Here is a 24,743-nt window from a genome sequence, read left to right as displayed (position 1 = left end):
CCATTTAATTGGAAATGTCATAAATCTCCTTCCTCAATTTTTCTTAATAAAACTCATTGATCGCATGGGGTACCTTAAATGATGTTTTAATAACGCAAGTTTTAATTACTTTAAATAAAAGGACATTTTTTAATAAAATGGGTCTTGCAAAGATAATGGCTCTTTCAATGAAGATAAATCACAAATTAAGGAAGCAAGAGAAGGCACTTCTCTTAATTAATGTTATATAACCCCAAGGAGGGAAAGATACACAATGGAGGGATACAATATGGGTCTTTGACATGGAATAAGTGGACAACTCCTCCGAGGTGGAGGGCATTATACACAGAATATGCAAAATAACCCAATATTTTTTGTTCAATCTTGTTATTAGTTTGTCGAATGCCAGATGGCAACATTCATTTACACCGATAAAGGCTGCAACCTGTTCATCAAGAGTTCAACCTGTTCATCAGTAAACAATTACCGACAGACTAATTAAAATCCCAATTGAGTTAGTAGGACAATTTTAGTATTGTACCTTGTTTATCTGATGCGAGTTAAGTTGCCAAATGGCTCAGTGTTTGCTTTTGGTGTTGGCTTAGCTGCTTCAGGAGCTCCAAAGACATTCCAAAACCTCAGAGTTTCATCTGCGGCTGCAGATGCTACCGTACACCCATCAGGGCTCTGAAAGTATTTGGGAATTGGGAGGAGGGAAGTGATTAGTAGTAAGCCAGTAAAAATCAATCAACTCTACATCCAGCTTTACTAGATAAACAGCAACCATGAAGTTGCTAATTGCTGCCCAGAGGCTGACCACTTTAGGCCTCAGACCTCTTGATGGTGTCCTCTGTAGGTTTCCACAATGTGAGACCTTACTCTAACATCATTGTTGATGATCAGTCCATCCATTCCTCCAGTAGTTAGAATATGGTTGTTCCAATCGAGGGAACCCACTCGAGATCGGTGCCCGCCACGCAGAGTTCTCAGCTGTAGAAACATATCCACCCAGGTAAGAAATGTTGACAACAATGGGTGTATATGTGTATCCATAAATCCAAGATTTCAGAGAAACCACTGACCTGTCTATTGGCCAGAGAGTCCCACAGTTGGACTTCGGAATTGTTCAAGCCAACTGCAATGTGTCGTCCGTCGGGAGCCCAACTGACGCTTGTTACAGGACCATTCTCGTCGTCAATGGTGACAAGTTCAGAGGTAGACCCATCGGAAGCATCCCACAAATATGTGTGTTACCAAGGGCAATGGCTAGAACGTTGCTGCTACCCCAATCAAGTAGATTCAAGTAATAATCATCTACAAGTTCTGGAGCATCTAATGTCTTCTCCGAAGACTGTAACCCACCAAACAAAATCAGAAGCTCTAGAATACTGAAGACACCATGGAAAGCAGAACCACCCACACAACAAAGAATCAAGAAAGAAAGAAAACCCACTTAAGGAATGTGCCTTCTCGGCTTCGTGGGCTTTGCTTGGTGAACAGATATGGCAGATTCTGGGAAGTTTGCCTCAACCGAGGCGGGGGGCTTGTTCTTGAAAGCGAGAATGCGAGTTCTGTTCAAGTTCAAAGTCTCAGCAAGCTGCTTCCTGTAAGCCTCTTTTGATGGAGAGATCGTTGCCTGGTTCTCTTTCTCCACTCTCCCTTCCGTTAGCATGTAATGGGCAAAGTCGAAATCCATGGCAGAACGATTCGGAATGAATCTGTCCAACTGCCAATTCCACAGATGAAAACGAATGAGAAAGATTTGAGTTAGTCTCTAGGGAAGGTCTAAAGGAAAACCCAGAATATGAGACATTGAGAAAGAGAAAAATACATTAAATCTGATTCTTTGTTGAATCGTAGACGAAACAAATGGGCATCAGAAAATTTCCATTATCATATGCTGAACGGCCAACTTACATTTTCCCTTGAATTTCTTCTCTGTAGGGTTCTGCTCTTGAAGAGGGTTTCTAGATTGGGTTTTGTTCGAAGAGGTGAAAGATCCTGCATCCATAGGGTTAGCAAAAAACAAACAAGAAAAAAGAAAAAAAAAAAAAAGAAAGAAGAGAAAATGAAAATGAAAATCTGCAAAACAAAGGATCAGACACACAAAAACAGAAGTAAATGAAGCCTGCAAAACAGGTAAATTCAGATGCAGTATTAGTGAAAAGAAACTATGAAGAAACAGGAATAAACAGAACAACAACGAAATGATCAATGATGGCGTTCGTTATCTTTGACTGAGCGCTTAGAGAGGTAGATGTTGAGATAGTACGAGGTCACAAGAAATGGCGATTATAAACATTTAAATTTTAGTTCTAACGGCTAGTTTGCAACGGCTCTTTCTCGCGTTAACTCGCGGGAGTTGTTTTATTTTACTTTTTTTTTCGGCCAACTCGCGGGAGTTGTTGACTATCAGAACCGTGAATTTGGAATCTTTGTTCTTGGGATTGTTGATCCATTCCTTGTAAACTATAATAAAGCATACCAATTTTCAGCAAAAAAAAATCTCCAATAGAATCCAATGGCTTGCCAGTTGTCATTCTATTTTCATAAACCGAATCTTACCGAATCAAATTCAAACCACCCAAACCCAGCACTAAGCCCAAAGCCCACATTCATTGTCTTTGGAATTACAGGCCTAAAAGAAGCAAATTCAAAGTACAATCCAAGCCCAAATGGAAATATGGGAAGAGGGCAAAGGGCCAAAGGGAAATTGGAGTTTGGTTGGGGCCTGGGGGTGTTCAGGGTCAACTGCTTTTACCATTTATAATTAATATACATATATTTTGAATTTTTTATATATTGATATTTATAATTCAATTCGGTTCAATTGAGTTAAAAATTTTACCAAACTAAACCGAAACTGAAAACCAATTTTCCTTAAAAAAATATATCAAACCGAACCAAAACTAAAAACCAAATAAATCCAGCCAAATTAGTTCATTTAGTTTGGTTCAATTTGATTTTCGGTTCAGTAGCCAAAGCACCCTGGTTTAAAAAATATAATAATATTTAAAAATCTACATATAAAAAAAAATAAAACAAACAGAAGTGTTATAGCTTCAAATCTTACTGACCTACTATTGTCTTTTTAACAGTGAGCACTGACCAGAGTGGGTTGCTCAAGTTGAAACCCAATTCTCATAAGTTTCTCAAGATTTTATAAATATATGATCTAAAATCATAATAACAATCTGTCCCCAGTTTTTACAATCTCACTGTCTGGTTCAACGACTCGGGTTGTCGGGTTAGGTTAGGATTGACCTCAACTTGGATCCTACGTGCACCCCTAGCCACCCCACCCAAGCCGTATTACTCTATTAGGGCGAGAGAACATAACATTTAATTGCAATTTGCAACTGAGTTCCTCAACAACAAAGGTAATACACTTACCAGATAACATGAATATTTTCCTATTGAATCCTCTTTCCCTACCTTTTCCTATCTTTTCTTTCAAACCAAATACAGTCTTAGGGTTTTGTTGGTAATGGAAGATGGCTATTAGGACGGAATTGCAGTAATCTCATGTTTGGCCGGTGGTCACCGCTATAATGGAGACAATAGGTAACCAATACTCTCTTTGGAGGGGAGTAAATGGTAAGTTACCTATCCACTGAAAACTCAAATCACATGAATTCTCGTGTCTTACCTGAATAACAATTTGCCTGGTCAAATGATGATAAGGAATTTTTATCCTACTGTATGACATAATTTTCATGAAATAAAATGGATTCCTCAAATTACATTTCACTTTGTTGTCCTAGAGGCCATGTAACCAATGACTCGACCAATGATTGGTTCAAATTCGAGTAGGGTAGACAATTAGAAAGGCATTGGCAGTCCTTTGTTCATTCTTTGTGGCTTTAAGCTGTCTACTTTCACAATTAATCAAATGTATATCAAGAGAACTTATACATTTTTAGGGAAAATCCATGATGCCGAACAGACATTATAGGAAAAATAGATTTGATCAATCAAAACCCATGTAAATTCTGATGAAAACCCACTTACTTGCTTACCATTTTTATTATATTGATTGACTGGTTATAATTTTTTTCTAGCATCTTTGTGGCATCATAGTCAAACCCTTACTTTTAATTAAAAAAAAAAAGTCCAGATCTCCTATAAGGTGCAAACCAAGTGGTTGGTAAGGCTTTCTGTTGGTGATAACGGAGATTTGGGATCAAATCCGCTTGCCCATGGGTTGGGGGATGGCAGGGGCAGAGCCAGAAAATTTTTATTAGGAGGGCTAAAACCTAAATGAAATATGGATGAATCCGTAGGGGGGGGGGGCAACCATTGTGAAGGGAGAGGAAAATTTACATAAAAAACTGTATTAGTACGAAGATTTTGAGATTGTCATCGTAGGAAAATTTGAATATGTCATTTGCTGTCTATGTGAGAATGTTATCATAGAGAGACATTCGGTTACATGAGAATGACCTCAAAAATATATAAAAAGTGTATGCATTATGAATAAGATGGACCTAATTGTCTATTTTTTAGAGTCTAAAGTACTTAAATGTTGCAATTAAAAGTTGAGGATACCTATCTATTACCATCCCAAAGTACTCACAAGTCACACGGTCACACCAACCTTATAACACCTGAAGTATTCCCAACACACGGTGCGATGGGGCTGTGAAGTCAAATCCCGCTTTTTTTACTATAATGTTGTTTGTCGTCGCTGATTGGAGACGGGAAGAGAAAATCTGAGGCACGGCCGCACGGGCACGACCATTTGAATCAGTGAACGTCTTCCCCTTTTAGAGACACAGAGAGCGAAGAGATACAAATGAGTTTAACTATTATTTCGAAAAAGACATGATAACGGAGAAACAAGGAGGCGTGGGCCGCGTGCCCTAATCACCGTGAATCGGACCGTTTCCTCTTTTCATTCGAAGGAGTCGCAACAATGGGATGCGACTGTGGTCTCTGCAGCAGATACGGACTCCATTGTCTCCCCATAAAATGATTTAGCATACACCCTTCCTCAATCTGAAAATCACCAGGTAGGCAGGTATCCTCTAAATAAGAAACTATCGCAAAAACATGGAAAGTCTAACCAGACAGACTATCATCAAAGGCTTCTAGACCTTGGAAAATGACTCATTACATTGTCCACCCAAGGCAAACTAGCTAGGTCTTGGTTTAGGAAGAGTGCATTCAAAGGCATCTTCATTTTATTCGTTTCTTTTCATAGCAGTTAGTCTAAATACATCATTTTATTTTGGGAAATTTCAAGTCTCAATATCTGTCAACCATTTATGATATATATACCAAACTTACCCACTACAACTCTTTGGTTCCGTTCAAAATAAGCAACTTCCATGCAAGAGAACCTACAACTTTTGGCACCTACTAAAACAAATCGCCCATCTACTTCAACACCTTTATTGATTACTTATGCTGGAAAAAAGCACATCTTTCATCACACTTGACATTGAACCCACTTTGTAGTAGACACTAGACATTCCACCTGGGGCTAGGGTGTGTGGCCCATGTCTTTGACCAATAAAACTACCTCCGCTGTGTAAAATCCAACTCCGGGTACCCCTATAAACCATACATGAACATCTGCAAGGAAAAGTACTTCATAAAGAATTTCAAATGTTTTTGAGTGCTTCACATGGCTTTGAGATGGTTGAAGTTGATCTCCTCTAAAACACTCTTCTGGTTACAAACTGTACTGAGGAACAACTTAGTATCTACAGAATGGTTAGGCCAGGAACAAGTGTTCCACACAGAATGTCTCTTTGAACATTATTGCCCACTTACGACTCAAGGATTTCTTAGCCCAACTTCAATGCGGTTCAGCATGCCTACTCTCCTGTTCATACATTAAAACCTGTAACATACACAGAAAAAAGGGACAAAAACTAGATTATCATCAATATAATCCTACATAAAGCTGACAATTACTAATCCAACGCACAACCTTGCCTAGAAAATATCATTTTGATTCCCATGCTGAGGTGCTGACCATAGCAAAGTTGTCGGGGATGCTAAAAGATATTCTAAACCTAACCAGATTTGGCGAATACAGTGTATGGAACTTGGAAGATAACGATATAAGAATATCTTATATAGTAACAAATGCTAAAGTATGATCAAGTTGCAGGGAAGGGTTCAAATGTCAATAGATGGACTAAACCACCCAAATATGGGTTTCTTCTTTTTCTTTTTTTTAACCATTAGTTGTATAGTCAACAAAGTTCCAACTTAATTAGGTAAGATCAACTTTTTTTTTGTATTACATACTCCACATTATAGGGGAATCAGGGGTGGGGCATAACAGGGTGCACGTAAGGCCCACTGGCCATGCCATGGAGAGCCTGCAGTTTCAATGTTTGATCCCATGCCTCATTTGGAGGGGTGCTGAGTGACCATTTCGACTACTGGGCCATGGACAGGTAAGATCAACCTGAAAATCTAAAATAGGCATCATAAATAAATGTAAAGATAGTTTAAGCCTGAGTTATGTGAATCCTTTGGCTGTTGGCACAACTGACATGTGATTAACCATTGCTTTCTTGTCTTGAAAAAGGAAAGATGAAAATGAAGAACAAGAATGTCACTGATTCTGTATTGGACGAATCAGTAGATGGTAATGACATTACCAAAAAAACATTCTAGACCTTCTCAACCTAATGCACACCCAAGCACAAGCTAGGAGTGCTCCAACTCCAAGAATTTGTATGTTCGTAGCTTACTCAATGCTACAGAAGGGTACCTCATGAATAAAAGAAAACAAAATGAGCATCTGAGATCATCCTACCACATTCATTTATGGTTTGGAGATCAATCAGATGTGACCCTCAATTTGAGAGGTCACCTATATGCACAACTTCTCAAACTGTTCCTCTATACTGTTCTCAAAAGAGATACGTGCAAGAGAAATAAATAAAATTACCTCCTTAATCTCTGACAAAACCATTTTCAGCAGCATGGAAGCTCCTTAATTCAGAATGCCCATATCTTGAAGCTGCAGCTTTGTATAACCCCAGGGTAAAGGCAATAACACCAAGAACCAGACCAAAGAATTGACAATTGGCAAGCAACTCTCCTCTGACTTGATTATCCATTGATCGGCATGAGATGGTATTACCTTTCAGCATACAACCATCTGGCATCATGGGTCCGTAGAGAGTGAAGGCAGTCTGATAGAACCAAAGGCCTTGCAGGGTGATAGCAATACCAGAGGACAAGTCCACAGGGAAACTAGTCGGCGCAAGGGCCCCAAACACTGTGGACAAAATGCAGAGGCCTATAAGGATGACTAGGAGGAGGTGGTAGTATCCCTCAAGGCCCTTATGATTAGTTGAGTGGAAGTAGAACAGAAGATACTCTGCAGAGAATGCTGTGGCAACGATCAAGCATAGAGCTCCTTCTGGCAATGGGAGAAATCTGATGGACAAAAGAAATGGGTGGGGCTAATCAAAATATTGTTCATGCAGCACTGTCATCAGAATTAGGTGCAAGCAATCATCAGTACAGACTTTATGATATGATCAGATGCATTAAAAATGCTACCAGGAGGACTATCCTGAAGTAAAAAACTTCATGGACCCATTAGCTTATTGTATTCAATTCATAAAGAAATTGATGTCCACGTAAATGTTCTTTTGGTCCACAACTCTCAGTTTTCTTCCAACATTGTCATAATGAACATGAACTACAAGCTTTTGGGATGGCCTATTCTTAGACACCTTAATCAATTCTAGGAAAGGTGCTTTTAAAAAGGATATAATATAGTGCAGAGGGCTTGAACAAAGAACAATATCCATCCAACTTAGTATTTGAATGAACAAGTTCGGTCCAACAGTGTCTAACACCAATCCGACTGTATAATCCGGGTTCGGGTCCCTGTAGGGTATACCCGCTCCAGTTAAGATCGTCCCTAAGTTGGAAGATGACGAATCTAAGTGACCTGAGGAAGCTCAACCCAACCCATTTTCCCCTACCCACATCCCCGGAGGAGAAAGGTTTATGTGATCCCGATTCCCAATACAATGGTAGTCTATACCCTTTACAACAGAACTCAGAAGCACCATTGATGGATGGTGTCCCATTACCCATTACCCATTGATTGAGCCGACGTAATACACTCCTTTTGTATTTTTGACATGATCACAGAGAAAAGTACGGCAGTCCCTACTCAGAAAGTCATCATCATTGATATGATGATATCTTCGCGTTGCATTCGATTAACGGCCACGATTAGCTACCAATTCCAAATCCCGATCATACAGTACGAAGAAGAAGAAGAAGGAGGTTAGAAGGGACTGACCTGGTCTTTTCAGAAAGCAGAGCGACGACGCCAAAGATGAAGAACATTAGAAGCATCCCAGAGTGCTCGAAATCGTTCATGTGAGAAGGATTCAGGACGCCATTAACAAAGAACTTGAGGTGGGTCGAGTACAGGAGCTCGATGCACATGTCGATGAAAGCTCCGATTGCAACCACATAAAGCTCCGTATACTTGAGCCTCCCGTCGAATCCCGGTACAGGGTTCCAAACCCTAACCCTGAAACCTTTAGGGTTCTTCACGTACCTTACCATCGAGCTCCATATGTGCCAGACTCCAACCAGAAGAAACAACGTCCCTGGCAGAACGTGACCCTTGAATGATCCCATCTCTGCAACTCACCCACTTCAACCACTGATAAACTTTGATCTCTAAGCTTCTTTATTCTTCTTTTCTTCTCGTGATGGAAGACCGAAATCCCTATTTTCTGCAGCCCAACTGCCGACGTCTATTTCCCGGAGTGCTAATCCAAATTTTCCTGTTACAACGGCAAGGATTTCAATCTTTCTGCTCTCGACTTAAAATCCGAAGTGACCGAAAATTTCAAGAATCGAACTTCTAGCTTAGATTTTAAGCCTAATACAGGAACAAAAATTCAAAAATTCTTTTGCTCTATTTTCTAGGTTTTTTTGTTTTTTGTCACGAATACTTTGACCTCATCCAAGGAATCTTTTCTGTTCGATAAGCTCCTGTGCAAGATCCGAAAAAACTGAAAAAGGGAAGGGAATACTTTATGGTAAAACGAAAGAACGCGGAAGATCAGTTCTGGTCTTTTGGTCTCAAAAAATGAGAGCTCAGTACGAGAAACGAGCTTTAATGGCGGAAAGCAAAACGACACATAGATCTATAATCTATAGAATTACGTCTCCAACACAGAAAGTGTAAACAGTGCAATAGATCTCAGGTGAACGAGAAAGCCGAAGAACTAAACTTAAAATAAACTTTTACCTAAAAACAAAAAAAAAAAAAAGAAATTGAGCTAGAAACGTTTGAATTGAAGGCTCGTTGAAAATCTGGTTTGGTTCATTCGAATGTCTTTTTTTATTTTTTTTTGCGAGAAAAGTACTTACAGAAAATGATTGGATTTTCGAGCATGGATTTCGTGACCAAACTGCCGAAGCGTTTTGCCTCCGAATGATTACGAACCGGAAAGCTCTGACCCTCTCGTAATCGATAAAGAAAAAGAAAGAGGAGAGAGAGAGAGATGGGGAAGGAAGCACGAGGCCTGGTTGTGTTGGGTCCGGTTCCGATCTCTCTCGGGGTCGGGGCCGAAGGTGGAAAGGGGAATAATAATAAAAAAGAGAGGAATCATTTATCATTTATCAAGCCCTAAAAATTAATTAAAACTATTAATTCCATTTATATTCCTACTTGTTTTCTGACGACTTTCACCGGTGAAGACTGAAGAGAAAAGGTTTGGGCGTTTGGCGATGCGATGTGAGGCTTCAGGCTGCTCGATGAAGCCACGTGAGACCCAATAACAAGCCACGTTTTGGACAATCAGGAGGTCTAGGCCCATGTAAGATGGGCCCCACTTAAGGCCAATTCTGACTCTCTGAGAAGCATCTACCCACCTACCCGGTTAATGTTGAATTCTATGTCATCCAAGTTTGGAGAGAGAGAGAGAGAGAGGGTCAAAGGAGCTATCTACACGTAGAAAACCTGGCTAAGTTAAACCCTTTTTATCACTCTCATTTCAATATATGTTTTCGTTAGTATCGAATACCTGATCAATTATTCGGTTTAATTGAATCAAATTGATCTTAACTGAATTCAGTTTGGTATTATTCGGTTTAATTGAATCAAATTGATATTAATTCAATTCAGTTTGATTTGGTTCGGTTGGATGATGGCTTGGTTTCATATAAATGGTAAACATTTCATAATTAATGAATAATTAATGTGTTATTAATTAAAAATTAGAATATACTTAAAGTCTAAGGCAATGGTGAATTGTCGAATTGACCATTATACCCAAATCTCAATGAAATTGTCAATTTAGTTATTGGGAAAGATAATAATTAATAAGTAAAGTATTAAATAGAACATTAAGGCTGAGTTTGATTCGTAGGAATAGGGGTTTGGAATCGGAATCGGAATGGACCATAGTTCAATGTAAAGATACGATACGCCCCGTACCGGATTATCATATCGTATCTTTTATAAATGATACGGTTTGAAATGCCTGTTACTCTATTTTTTTAATAATAAAAAACAGCCTATAATTTTTCCAAAAAACCACAATTTGAAAAAAAAAGTGTTTCGGTCGTTTCTAAGTACCAATATAATATGGCCGAAACTCGTATCGTATCGATACTTTGAACCTTGGAATGGACTATTCCAATTCTATTTGGTTGGGTAGAATCGGAATCTCATTCATATTCCTACTGAAATTGCCATTCCCTACCCCTCCCTTCAGAATGAAATTCCGTTCTTGTTAATTCTAATTCCCATTCTCATTCATTTTTCAATCGAATAGATTATGGGAATGGATCATTCCGATTCCAAAAGATTTCGATTCCGATTCCGATTCCAACTGCAAACCAAACGAACCCTAAAAATTTAATATACTTAATTAAATAAAAACATTAATTTTATTTTTGGTTCGTTCGGTTCAGTTGAAAACCTCAGCCAAATTGAATCAAAACCAATAACCAAATTATAAAAAAAAAACAAAAAAAAAAACAAAACAAAACAAAAAAAAAAAACAAAACCAAACTGAACCAATACCCAAATTAACTGAAGCGAACGGTTCGACTTGGTTTGCTTTTTGGTTTATCATTTGAATTTGAAGACTCATAGGGATGCAACACGGCCTTACCTTAGTGCTCAAATTACAAATACAAATATGTACAGTGCAAATACATACAAAATACAAGGTTTTGTCGTTTTGCACTCTACATATTTGTATTTATCCTCCTTCCAAATTGGGCCAAAGATGCAAATTTCAACTTCCGGCTTGGCCCAACGTGAGGGATTTTACCAACCTAGGTTCAATACAAGCATACTTGTGTTGGATTAGGCCTAGATCATTTGGGTTTGTGCAAATTGATCGAGCTTTTATGAATACTAGAAGGAGGGGCCCTACGTTGTAGGGGCCAAACATGATGGTAAGTGGCTTGTCAAAGGTAAATTATTGTATAAGAAAAAAATTTGTGAAAAGTTAATTTTTTAATTAAAATTTTATTGGAAAAAATATTTATTTAAAATAATTAAAAATTTATGGATAATAATATATTTAATTTAATTAATTTAATAAAATAAAACAATAAATAAATAATCAGGGCCATCAAGCAATAGAGTGAAAGAGGGAGAGATGACTAAAATAAATAAGATAAATAGACAATCAAGTGAGAGAGCAAATATATAAATATATACATGATTCTATGTCTTAGTTTGCTAGCAATAATAATTTGTTAGATTATTAAATCATTAACTAATTAAATAATTTAGTAAAATAAGTAAATAAATAAATAAAACATTATGTATTATCAACATAAGATTGGTAAAGGCTATCTCAATTATTTAATTAATTAATTTAGTGTTGCTAATGGGTCGGGCTGAACTATTAGGCTTCTGAGCCCATGAATAGGCTTGGCCCGGTTCGTGGCCCGGCCTGACCTAAGACTTGGCCCGCGGGCCAGCCCAACCCATGGCACAGCACAGGCCTGTGCAAGCTCAAGCTTAAATAAAATTTTAAGATCTTCTTTAATTTTTTTGTTTATTTTTTAATTTATGTTAGATTTTTCAAAATTTTTAAAAAACATGGCTTAGCTTAGTTCATGGCCTGACCTAGCCTTAGTCTTGGTCCGCGGACCAGCCCGACCCGTGGCATGGCACGGGCCCATGTGGGCTAGGGCCGTATATTATATACACTAATTATATAATATATTAATATATAATTTTATTTTCATTTTTTTATATTATTTCATTTTATTATCGAATATATAAACAATTGTACACATCAAAATTCTTATAAAATAAAATTTTAAGATATTTTTTAAATTTTTATCTATTTTTTAATTTATAAAAACATGGCTTAGCCCGGTTCATGCCTGATAATAATTATATATATATATATATATATTCAATTGTATCTCTCTCTCCTCCCCTTCCCCTATCTTGAGACCTATCTTGGCACGTAGAATTTACCATGAGACTGGTATCATGGTAAATTCACATCAAAATAAAATTTTAAGATCTTATTTTAGTTTTTTGTCTATTTATTTTAATTTATGTTAATTTTTTCATTATTATTTTTTAATTTTTGAAAAAACATGGCTTAGCCTAGTTTGTGGCCTAGCCTGTGGTACGGCATGGACCTACACGGGCTCAGGTTGTATATTGTATACAATAATTATATAATATATAATTTTTATTTTCAATTTTATTATATTATTTCATTTTATTATTGCATATATAAACAATTGTATACATCAAAGTTCATATAAAATAAAATTTTAAGATCATATTTAATTTTTTATCTTTTTTTTAATTTATATTAACTTTTTCACTTTTTTTTTGAAAAACATGGATTAGCCCTATTCGTTGCCCTACTTGGCTTGAGACTTGGCCCGTGGACTAGCCTGTCCCATGGTGCGACACTTGCCTGCATAGGCTCAGGCCGAGGGCTATGCCGAGCCAACCCCCTAAAGTATCCCAAGAGGGGGGGGGACCATTGGAATGGGGAATGGGTAGGGTTGTTCATAAGAATGCCCAACCCGACCAAACCGACTAACCCGGACCGACCCAACCCGAGTCGGTCGGATTTTCATCAGCACTGGTCGGTTTTGGGTTGGGCAAATATATAAACCGATATATCGGGTCGGTTTCATTTTTCTTGTGTGAAAACCGAAACCAATCCGACCCAAACCGAACTAGTCTTCTACTAGTTCGGTAGTTCCTAGTTTGAGTAGTTTCCTACTTAACTATAACTAGTCTTCTACTAGAACTAGAAGGCCCATTAGGCAATTACAATTAGAATAGGCAATCTATCCTAGTTTCTAACTTTCTATAATCTTTTACACCAAATAAGCAACCCATTAGGCAATTACAATTAGAATTCAATTAGGTGTCCTTTTGTACAGGAGCAAAACCGAAAGTGACCCAAACCGACCCAACCCGACTCAAACAAACCAAGTTGGTTTGGCCTATCAGTGGGTCGGTTTCGGTTTCCACCTCAGGTAACCCGACCAGGTCAGGTCGATTGGGAAAACACCAATAAATCGACCCAACCTGACCCGTGAACACCCTTAGGAATGGGGAATGGGGAATGAGGAATGGGGAGTGGGGGAACTGATGGAGCGCAATCCGGTTGGTCCTAGCTGTCAACGATCTTGCCTCTGGCTAGAGCAAAAGGTGCCTGAAATGGGGAAGAAAGCGAGTAATCTCCGGGGAGGAGCCTGGTGAGAGTGCTCCAAAGCTCAAGTTAGTATTTCCTCAAAGGCAAGATGAAAAACCAGATGGCACAAAGTTATCACGTACCTTCCTTCTTGGGGGGAAGAGGGCCTTTTATAACCACTTCATGCACTCACTCCCAGGCTCCTGTCAGGTCGGGTATCATTACCTCTGCACTTCTGCCAATTCGGGTGTCATCACCTCTGCTGGGGCAGACAACCGCCAATGCTCTCTTTGTCAGAGCCGTCTCTGTGACTGGAGGTGGCAATGGCAGGTGGCCGTTGAAGTGCGGCTGTCAAGTGTTAGATCCTAAGTCAGTCAAGTGCGTCGCCTCGGGATATGGACTCCTTTGGCGTTAGGTACGGTTGTTCAGTTCGGCGGCCTGGAGACAAAGTGTTGGAGTGGAGTGCGAGATGAAGTCTTGAGTTTGGGTAGAAGTGTGGCTCAAGCTGCCCTGGGGTGGGCCAGTTCGGGTTGTTGGGGCTCCTTTTGGGAGAGTTCGAGCTCCTTTTGGGGAGCTCAGACCGCTGGTTCCTCCTCTCGGAGCTCGGGCCTTGAGCGTACTGCTGTGCCAAGCTGTTGCTTCTGCCAGGCCACCCTCAGTTGTTTCCACGTGTTGGGTGGTCAAGAGGTCGGGCCAAATCTTCCCTCGTCAATTGCCCCCCACTCCTTGCACTAAGGGGCTTGCCCTGGCGTGGGGAGTTTGTGAGGTGACAGGTGGATTTGACCCGTACTTTGAACCAGTTGACTGATAGCATGAAGTGTGCATTCGTTAGGAGATTTCTAGGTTCCTCGAGCGCCAAAAAGTCAAGAAACACGCCAATCCGTCTTTAAATGCTGGGAGACGTGACAACGCGCGTTATTTCAAATTTGAAAAAGCACGCCGCTGCTGCCTTCGATGCTGGGAGGCGTACGCTGGCGCTGCTTCAGTTTCAAAAGACGTGCAGCTAGTCACATCTCGGTCTTAGGAGGCGTGTAGTCAGCTTGATCGTGGGCTGTTGGATTTGCCTCGATCATAGCCATCGGTTTTCGGTCACTGTGGGTATAAATAGTGGGGACCCCCAGTCGCTTTTCATTTCCATTCTCCTGCATTTGCTTCTTGAGCTTGCGTCCAAGTTTTAGCTCGCATCCATGTTTTTAGCTCGCGTCAACCTTCCGTAGTCCATTTGCTTTTTCCGGGTGAGTCCGCACTTCTTCTTGGTATTCTTTTCCTCCCGATGTCTAGATTGGACAGCTTAGACAGTTCTTCGAGGGGGTCCGATGCAAGTTCTACAAACCGAGTTGCATCCCCTAACAGCCTTAGTGAGCCCAAGGTAGAGCTCGAGGAAGAGTTCGAACCCGTAGGCCGAGTCGCCTCGGGTAGTTTGGCGTCCTCCTCCCGTCGAGGCCGGACGTTAGACAAGTTTGGGCCCTCAACCATGACGCCTGAGGGGCTTTACTCCCTTATCACCCAGTTCAACTTGCCTAGGGAGTATACTTACTTTATACCCTCGAGGGACTTCCCTTGGGAACACGGTCCTAACGAGATCGTGATATTCTGGGAGTAGCTCGTCGCTGGGCTGTGCCTACCTTTCCACCCTCTCATCGTTGAGGTTATGAACCACTTCGGCGTCACCGTTGGTCAGCTCCACCCGAATTCTATTCGTAATTTGGTTGGGACTATCTCCCTCTTTTGCGAACATATTTTGCCTTTAGACCTAGAGATCTTTTCTTCCATTCTAATGCTTAAGAAGCAAGCGGGTCCCCTTCCTGAGCGTAGGCGGGCGTACTACCTGTCACCTCGCCCGGGGTTCAAGCTTTTACACGATCTTCCCAACAAGGTCCCGACGTGGAAACAAGACTACTTCGAGGTATGAAGTGCAACGGGGTGGCCATTCCAAACCGGGTGGGAGTTGGTTGCCCCCGACCCCGGTGTTACGCTAGATAGGGAGACGGCGAAGGGCCTCCGGGGAATGGGCCCGACTTGGGCTAAAATGCCACAATTATCTGACGGAGGCCAAGCTCATCCAGGCTGGCCTTAGTTCGGGTAGGTTCCTTGCTCAAAGGCTTGCTTTTTATTTTGCTTTCCGTTCTTTCGTTTTCCTGATGTCGAGCTCTTTTTGCAGGTGTGATGGATGTAGAAAAGACTCGCGGTGGGAACCAGTTTCATGCCATGAAGAGGAGGAAGCGAGTTGCCAAACGGACTCGTGCCAAACTGCCCCGAGATGCGGAGCCCGAGGTACCGGGATATCCACCGGTGGATCCGCCAAAGGAGCCCGAGATGGCCCCGCCAGTACAAGAAGCGACAGGGGCCCCTTACGCCGAGGGTGCTTATACGGGGGCTCCTTACACTGAGGCTGCTTATACGCGGGCTGGGCCTTCAGGCTCAGGAAGCCAAAGCGAGTTCAGGAGCGTGCTGTTGCCGAACCACGCTCTTCAAAAAAGTAGAGAGGCCGTTTATCCAAAGGAGGTTGTGGCTTGGACTGAGCTTCCTTTGAACCATGTAGCCGGGAGTGCTGCCTCTTATGCCATGGTGGTAAGTCAGCGACTTCTTGTCGGGCTCCTTGTCATTACCTTTCTCGCTATTGCTCATTCTCGTTATTTTTCCTTTTGGTAGGTGAACTCCTCCATCCATGTCTTAGCGGCCCAAGCGGAAAGGAGCTCGAGGCGGGCACAAGCTACCAAAGTGGCTTCTCGGGCTGCCGAAGCGGCTTCTCGCGCTGCACAGACTAGGCTAACGAGGTCTTAGAGAGACACCAAGGCCATAGGAGTGGTGGTGAAGCACATGGCGGACCTAAGGCTGGACTTGCAACATCAGGTCGAATACCTTCAGGAGGATATTAGGGAGAGGACAGAGATCTTTTCTCAAGGCATCGAGGATGCCAAGAAGAAGGCCATTGAAGACTATATCACCTCGCCACGCTTTGACGACCTGATGGTGGGCTCGTATAGAAGGGGTTTTAAACTGAAACGGTGGATGATCAGGAATACGTACCCCGAGCTCGACATCAACGCCATAACTACTTCGCGCATTACTTTGGAGATGGCTAATGCAGCTGATGGTGAACCGGATTCTGAGGATGAGGCAGGACCCTCGGGTATCGTCGAAGTGCCTTCCGAGGATGAGGACTGAGATTGTCGGGCTGCTGGAATATATATATTGGAATGTAAACAGAGTATCACCCTCTTTTCTTTTTTTTTCTTTGAAAGACTATATTGCCGAACTAACTATATGCCTCTGATGATGAGATGCCAAGGTCCTTATCCGCTTGGTGTTAGCATTTTGCCTTTGCGTGCCCATGCCGAAGAGGTGACTAAGTCTTATGGTGCCGAGGTGATTTATGGGTAGTATCGTCTTAAGTTAACAATGTTCCATGCTCGGGGTACTTGTTTGTCCTCTAATGTTTCGAGCTCATATGCTCCCCCGACCACTCTCTTTACTCGGTAGGGCCCTTCCCAATTCGGTCCAAGTTTGCCCACGTCGGGCTCGAGTGCCATGATCTTACGGAGAACCAGGTCGCTGATGCAAAAGTTCCACTTTTTTACTTTGGCATTATAGTACCGAGCTACTCTTTACTGGTAAGCTGTGGTCCGGATGTACGCGAGGTCTTTTACCTCGTCCAGTAGGTCGAAGTTGGTACGTAACTCATCTCCATTTGTCTGATCGTCGTATGATTCTAGTCGCAGTGTAGGTACTTCAATCTCTGCCGGGATTACTGCTTTAATGTCATAGGTGAGGTTAAAGGGGGTCTCTCCCATTGTGGTTTTTTCCGTAGTTCGGTGAGCCCATAGAACACTTGGTAGCTCGTCCGCCCATAGCCCTTTAGCTCGGTTTAGTCGCGCTTTCAGTCCGCGGAGGATAGCTCTGTTCATCACTTCTGTTTGACCGTTTGCCTGTGGGTGCGCAACCGATGTGAAGTTCTACTGAATCCCCTTATCTTGGCACCATTCCTGAAATTTGATGTCCTTGAACTGCTTGCCATTGTTGGAGATCAGTACCCGAGGTAACCCGAAGCGACATACTATGTTCTTTCAAAAGAAGTTCTGTACGTTTCAAGCTATGACTGTTGCGAGAGGTTCAACTTCTACCCATTTTGTGAAGTAATCTACCGCCACCACTAGGAACTTCCTCCCACCTGTTGCTGGCGAGAATGGCCCCAGGAGGTCAATGCCCTATTGCGCAAAGGGCCATGAACTGATGAGATGCATGAGGTCGGTGGCAGACTGATGGTGGATATTGGCATGATTCTGACACTTGTCGCATTTTCTAACGAGCTTGATGGCCTCTGCCTTCATTACCCTGCCCCCCAAGTGTCCTCCGCACAGACCTTCATGAGTGTCGTGGAGTACGAGCTCGGCTTTGGGTAATGAACTTCACTTATGAAGTCTACTGCGAGGAGCTTTTCGACCTCCTCATCAACCGCCCTCTAGCGTTCTGGGGCTAAGTTGCGTTTCTTCTGTCTAATGGGTCTAACTACAGGGTCAGTATTAAGTTTGTGAGTTATAAGGTTGGGGTCAATACCGGGCGTATCGGCCGTGAACCATGCAAAAATATCTAAATTTTAAAGTAAGAAACTCACCAGTTCGAATTGTAGAGGTTCCTGGACAAAAGCACCGATCTGTAGTGTCCGAGCTGGGTCTACATCTGAAGTTGGGATTGCGACCGTTTCTTCTATGGGTGAAGCTCGTTCTTCGCCTTGCTCCTTAGGCCGCTCCTATTCGAGGTCGTCGGCCACCTTGGTTTTTCCCTTCAGGGTGGCAACATAGCACTTGCGGGACTCAAGCTAGTCGCCCCGCGCTACTCCCACACCGAAGTCTGTAGGAAACTTCATTGCCAAGTAGTAAGTGGAGACCACTACCCGTAGGACATGAGTGATTGGCTGCCCTATTATGGCGTTGTATGGCGAGGGGGTTGCGACCACCAGGAAATCGTGGTTGAGTCTAACCGCACAGAGCCATGTGCCGATTCCACTGGTACTGTTATTTTCCCGAGGGGCTTGACTTCCTCTCCGCTGAAGCCCACGAGAGGAGTGTTTGCGGGCTTCAACTCGCTTCTCTACAGCTGAAGCTGGTCAAACGCCAACTTGAAGAGAATGTCCACCAAGCTGCCTGAATCAACAAGCACGCGCCTGACTTCGAAGTCGTTGATCCTTAGTTTTATGACAAGTGCATCATCATGGGTGTAGTGGACCCCTCGCGCATCGTCTTCCATGAAGAAAATCGGTTTCTCCGTCTTCGGCCTCTCCGGAGGGTTCTGTTCTTCCCAAGCAGCTTCACGAACTGACGCCCGGGCCGCTGCCAAAGTACAACCCGCTACTATCGAACCTCCCACTATCACGTGGATGGTTCCCCGAACTGGCCTCTCTTCTGGAGGCTGTCTTTGCGACGGTTCGGCCAGCCTGCTGCTGGACTCGGGGGCATCCTTACCGTGCTCCCTTTGCCGACTTGTCTTATTATTATTATTATTATTATTATTATTATTATTATTATTATGCTGTACAAAATTTCTCAAGTACCTGCAACGGACGAGTCCCTCTATCACGTTCCGTAGTTTATTACAATGTTCGGTACTATGACCGTGGTCTCTATGGAAACTGCAGTACAAGTTTTTGTTCCTCTCGTTTGGGTTCCTCTCGTCATCAAGATCTCAACCCGCTTCGTGTTCAAGGGCGTGTAGTATGTCCGACCTGCCATGGGAGCTTGGAATGGCTGGCTTGGTTTCGATGCCCGAGTTGGATCCTTCCGACTGTCGCCTTGATTGGGGAGTTCTTCTCTCTTCCTTTTTTCAAACCCGCCCCCGGTCATTTGGTTGATCTCCTCCTCCATTCGCATGAACTTGTCCGTGAGCTTAAGGAACCTAGCAATGGTCGTGGGTTGTTTGGCCACTATGTGCCACTTGAGCTCTTTGTGTGTTACCCCCATCTTGGCTGCCGTGAGCTGAACTGCAGGGTCCATGCGTGGGATCTGTAGGCATGCGACATTAAACATTTTGATGTAGCTGTGGATGGGCTCTCCTTCCTTCTGGACCATGCCGATGAGGCTCTTCTCGGTCCGGGGGCACTGCTTGCTGGTGACGAAGTGCGCAGTGAAGACGTGCATGAACTAGGCCCAACTCCTTACTGACCTGGAGGCTAGGTTCTTGTACCGGGTGCAAGCCACTCCTCTGAAGGTGGTAGTGAAGGCTACGCACATACAGGACTCGCTGGCCCTAGCCAAGTGCATCTGGGACTGGAAGGCCTCGACATGGTCGCTAGGGTCAAAGGACCCATCATACTTGTCGAGTGGGGGGAGTTTGAAGTCTCTGGGCATAGGAACTGCAAGGAGTTCTGATGATAGGGGGAAGGGACCGAGAGGATTGGGGCAGCCTTTACCTCTTCCAAGCTTGATTCTTCTTCACCTCGGAGCTCGGGTAGGATGCGGGTTGCAGTTCGACGGCTTCGCCGGCGGCGCCTCTATTGCTTGGAAGGCCCGGCGTTGGCATAGCTTGCCTCGGTGCTCCCGAGCTCCATGGGCCTGGACTGCTGGGGGTGGTCCGTGGCTAAGGTGCTGAACCGGTTTTTGGTGTGCAGGGGCCCGTCCTGAAAGCAGCGAGGTGATCCTGACTTGATGGATCGGGTTCCTGGTCCACCGGTGCGTGGCGAGGCGGAGGCAGCCGCTCTCTTTCTCTTGCTGGGGGATGAAGCCTGGCTTCTAGAGGGGTTTCGAGCCTAGGGGACCCGAGCTTGGGAAGCCTCCTGGTGGGGGCACCCGCCTTGAGGGGAGGGCTTGGCTCGCCTAACGGCGGGGTGCCGAGGTGGGAGCTGACTTTGAAGCAGTTGGGGGAACTATTGCTGGTAGTGGTATTAGGATACATGGTGCAACATCTACTGCTGGTAGATTTGATGTTGTTGAAACTGCTGCATTTGGGCTTGGATGGCCCGCATGCCATGCACCAGTTCATCAAGCTAGTTCTAGCTAGTTGCTGGGGGAACAATGGTTGGTTCAGCAAAGGTGGTTCCAACAGAGGGAGGAAGGGGGACGTTCATGACGGGAAAATTCACGGGCGCCACTGCTCATGGCGCATTCAGACTGGGGATCCCATCCATCGGAAGGGGGATGGTGAACTGTCTGATGCACACCACGGGGGCTTGAGGTTGTTCCCCAGTGGCGTTCATCCCCGTGCTACGTTCGGCATTGCTGGAAGAAGCCATGGGTGTTGGGGTTTCTTGGAAAATAGGTGCTATAAGAGTTTTAGAGGGAGGCTTTTAGAAGCGTTTCCCACAGACGGCGTCAATTGATGGAGTGCAATCCAGTCGGTCCTAGCTGTCAACGATCTTGCCTCTGACTTGAGTAAAAGGTGCCTAAAACGGGGAAGAAAGTGAGTAATCTCCGGGGAGGAGCCCGGTGAGAGTGCTCCGAAACTCAAGTTAGTATTTCCTCAAAGGCAAGATGAAAAACCAGATGGCGCAAAGTTATCACATACCTTCCTTCTTGGGGGGAAGAGGGCCTTTTATAACCACTTCGCGCACTCACTCTCAGGCTCCTGTTAGGTTGGGTATCATTACCTCTGCACTTCTACCAGTTTGGGTGTCATCGCCTCTGCTGGGGCAGACAACCACCACTTCTCTCTTTGTTGGAGCCATCTCTGTGACTGGAGGTGGCGGTGGCAGGTGGCCGTTGAAGTGCGGCTGTCAAGCGTCAGATCCTAAGTCAGTCAGGTGTGCCGCCTCGGGATACGGACTCCTTTGGTGTTAGGTACGATTGTTCAGTTCGGCGGCTTGGAGACGAAGTGCTGGAGTGGCGTGCGAGGTGAAGTCTTGAGTTCGGGTAGAAGTGTGGCCTGAGCTGCCCTGGGGTGGGCCAGTTCGGGTTGTTGGGGCTCCTTTTGGGAGAGTTCGGGCTCCTTTTGGAGAGCTCAGACCACTGGTTCCTCCTCTCGGAGCTTGCGCCTTGAGCTTACTATCGTGCCGAGCTGTTGCTTCTGCCAGGCCACCCTCGGTTGTTTCCACGTGTTGGGTGGTCAAGAGGTCAGGCCAAATCTTCCCTCATCATGAACCATTGGTATACCCCCCCCCCCCTATTTCTACCCCCGGGGTTGAGCTCAAACCTAAGCCTGAACAGTACCAATCTACTAGACCATCGGGCCTAGATCTTGAGCCCAAGCCTAAACCCATATAAAGTCTAAAGCCCGACTAGACCTAAACCCAAAATTTGATTTATTTATATTAAATTGACTTCAAAACTAAAATATTTATTTAATTATTATTTTATTTTATTAAATATATTATTATCCATAAATTTCTACTTGTTTTAAATAAATATTTTTTTCTAAAAACTTTTAATTAAAAAAGTTACCTTTGGCAGATTCTTTTTTTTACTATATAATAATTTAACTTTTGCAAACCTCCGCTAGTTTATATATGATGTGGTAACACAATTTTTTCACAAATTTATATTAATCATTTAAAAACACAAAACAATGCAATGCCACTATACCAGGTCTCACGCGTGAGGGCATCCAATAGTGTCCAACTGTCCATATCGCTAATTGGTGCAAATGCAGATTCAGACAATCTAGAAGTTCAGTAGGTGGCAACAACGGACGTCATACTCTCAAATTGTAGTTCATAGTTGGTACAGTTCGGTAATAACGTCATGTCTGTAGGAAGAAGCCAAAAATGTAAACAGTAGTAAACTGTAAATAGCATTGCTTCTTTATGGGTTTGGATAGGGGCAACCCAACCCAGAAATTTTGGCCTTGGGCCTACGCGAGTATTAGGTTGATAAAATTTAGAGTCGCGCTTGGGCCTAATATTAATATTATAATATAATATTTATGATTATGGTTTTCAAACCCGGTCCGGACCGAAAAAATTGGGAACCGTCACTTGGCCAGTTCTGTTTTACCCCAAAATTGCTTTTTGACCAAAAACCATTGAATCGAAAACCAAGAATCTAAGAACCATTCAACCCGAGAATTGGAGCCATAATAATTTCCTGTTCAGTCTGGTTTTAAAAACATTGCTTATAATATGTATTATATATACTTTTATATTATATAATATATAAAATAAAATTATATGCACATTATATGTCATTTACTATAAACTATATATATAAACGCTTCCAACACTTCACTGAAAGATGGGCCCCAACCAACACCTTACTGCGTTGTCGGGCTGAGAAATAGTAATACCCCTACTGGTGATGCTTTAGTTGAAGGAAGTTGGTGAACATTGACAGAGTCATCTCAAGGTCGTAGACCGAATAGTAACAGAGGGGACTAACCACAAACCTAAGAGTTCGGCATCAACTATATACGTAGGACCCAATACCACCTGAACACCTCAATGATCCCCTCACACAAAGGAAACCTTAGCCCGGCTATCAGGCTATGCTCGTAGACACAAAGCTTGCCTGGCCGAGCCGAGGTGGCACTCTCACCAGCACTTGAACACCTGAGTTCATACTCCTTTGGTATGTACTATAGAACTTTGAATTGGGCCAAGTCCCCGAGCGTCAGACAACACAAAGTGATCCCAAACCGACTACTAGCCCACAGAGGGAGATCGGCCCCCTCCTTAGTTGACAACTCAACCTTAGCCTTCCAATCCGCGGCCCCCTCAAGATCAAAGGCCTCAAACTCTTCAGTCTCGGCCCCTTGGCCGTCAGCCTCACAGATAGCGAGCGCGGCAGCCTTGACGAGAGACCTCGGCTCAGACCCACTACTAGGGGAAGAAGAGGAAAAAGGAAAGGAAGATGAGCGGGAGGAGTTAGTGGACGAGGAAGAAGACATCTTACTAGATTTTATGGAAGTCTGCACCGTGAAATTGAAGCAACACCGAGCCGAAGACTACCTCTTGCCAAGCTCTACTAGGGCTCCCTTCACAAATGGCAAAGTGGAAATGCTCTCCACTCCTCTTTATAGGGCTTTCAACGTTCTAGATCGAAGCAAATCAATGGCATAAATCAAACACCACCCTTTGACAACTTGGGAAGACGAAAATGACGCAGCCACCCTTCTCATGCTCATGCCCTCAGGAAACGTAATGGTACTCCTATTGACCCATCTTGGTGATGGTATAGAGGCCGAACTGGCCGGTTCACCCAAAAAACTAGTTGCACCTCGGGCCGCCCAACTCATAAATATACGCTTGAGTTCCTCAACTGAAGACCTCAGAGCTCTTCCACACTACACCGCGGCCAAGCACTATACTCCTTGACTTTGGAATTAAGGGAGTGGTGTTTGGGTTATGGTTGAACTGGTCCCCGGGGCCATGTGTCACCTTCGCGGATGCCTTATCACTTCGGCCATGTCAGCACCACGTAAGATGGATAAGCGCCACCAAGATAGGAGAACTCCGAACAGATAAGTAGGATAGTTCCACCAAGAATCAGGACTTATCCCGAAGACCCCAACGGATAACCTCATCTCGACAATCTCGAAAGCCACATCCGAATAGGACACGAGTCATCGGCTATAAGAAGGTAATCCTCACTCAAGATAAGGGACTTTTGACTCTTCATGACCCATATTGTTATTCTGCCTCTACTTGAACCAGCACGTTGCTCTCAACTACTTGGCCGGACCACACACCGTTCTTGACTAACTTGAGTGTTGGAGTGCCTACCCGGGGAACAACTCCTCGGGCCTTTGACTATTTCCTTGTTTCAGTTCTTATTGTGTGACTTCATCCTTCTACTTCGGCTTCGCTAATTGGTAGGATCATCCGACTACGATCTTGGTTCAGGACACCTCGGATCGGACAACATAAGTTGTTATTATTATTATTAAACAACGTATGTAATACACAAATTAGACCTGTACAATGCACAGGTCCAGCTGACCCGTACTGCGTATGGACCGGATCGGGTAGACTCGTCATTTTGTATTAGGGTTTTTCGAAAGCGGGTCATCGCTGACCCGTGTAGGTCGTCTTCTTCGCCCGAACTGTCATGCGGGCCATGAGTCGACCCGATTAGCTTTTTGGGTGTTTTTACTATTTTTTTGGGGTTAAATCTTGTTTTTTTTTCACAATAAAAAATACGTTTGGCCTCCTACCTGCTGTTTGCAATCGTTTGGAAGAGGTAAAACATCCAT

At 43.5% G+C, this 24,743-nt stretch overlaps 1 protein-coding gene and 1 pseudogene across 3 annotated transcripts; both read right to left on the bottom strand.

Moving 5' to 3' along the window:
* Positions 1-676: 676 nt before the first annotated feature.
* Positions 677-2,245, bottom strand: LOC148867260 (cell division cycle 20.2, cofactor of APC complex-like; annotated as a pseudogene). The gene is made up of 4 exons (XR_016108964.1): positions 1,897-2,245; positions 1,433-1,705; positions 1,062-1,330; positions 677-969 (listed from the first exon to the last, which is right to left on the bottom strand). The product of XR_016108964.1 is annotated as a cell division cycle 20.2, cofactor of APC complex-like (transcript).
* A 2,895-nt stretch (positions 2,246-5,140) lies between these two features.
* Positions 5,141-9,670, bottom strand: LOC148867259 (plant viral-response family protein). Of its 2 annotated transcripts, none has more exons than XM_088979845.1 (4): positions 9,358-9,670; positions 8,270-8,765; positions 6,893-7,386; positions 5,141-5,827 (listed from the first exon to the last, which is right to left on the bottom strand). In XM_088979845.1, exons 2-3 carry the CDS (start codon positions 8,614-8,616, stop codon positions 6,897-6,899), a joined length of 837 nt encoding a protein of 278 aa, XP_088835971.1. In that variant the 5' UTR covers positions 8,617-8,765; positions 9,358-9,670; the 3' UTR covers positions 5,141-5,827; positions 6,893-6,896. The 2 variants fall into 2 exon arrangements, with proteins under 2 accessions (XP_088835971.1, XP_088835972.1); XM_088979846.1 differs by lacking the exon at positions 5,141-5,827 and adding an exon at positions 6,124-6,403.
* Positions 9,671-24,743: the final 15,073 nt, after the last annotated feature.

Source organism: Nelumbo lutea, chromosome 3, assembly GCF_056320005.1.
Source record: "Nelumbo lutea isolate HS-2025 chromosome 3, American lotus-T2T, whole genome shotgun sequence".
NCBI classification, from domain to species: Eukaryota; Viridiplantae; Streptophyta; class Magnoliopsida; order Proteales; family Nelumbonaceae; genus Nelumbo; species Nelumbo lutea.
Note: the sequence above shows the minus strand (reverse complement) of the source record. Positions and strands in the feature narration are given on the sequence as shown.

Bases quoted from the DNA above. Each gene is read 5' to 3' on its own strand.
- LOC148867259 (XM_088979845.1), bottom strand. From the start codon at position 8,616: ATGGGATCATTCAAGGGTCACGTTCTGCCAGGGACGTTGTTTCTTCTG. The intron at 7,387-8,269 runs GTCAGTCCCTTC...TTTGTCCATCAG, and splicing joins CTGCTTTCTGAAAAGACCAG to ATTTCTCCCATTGCCAGAAG.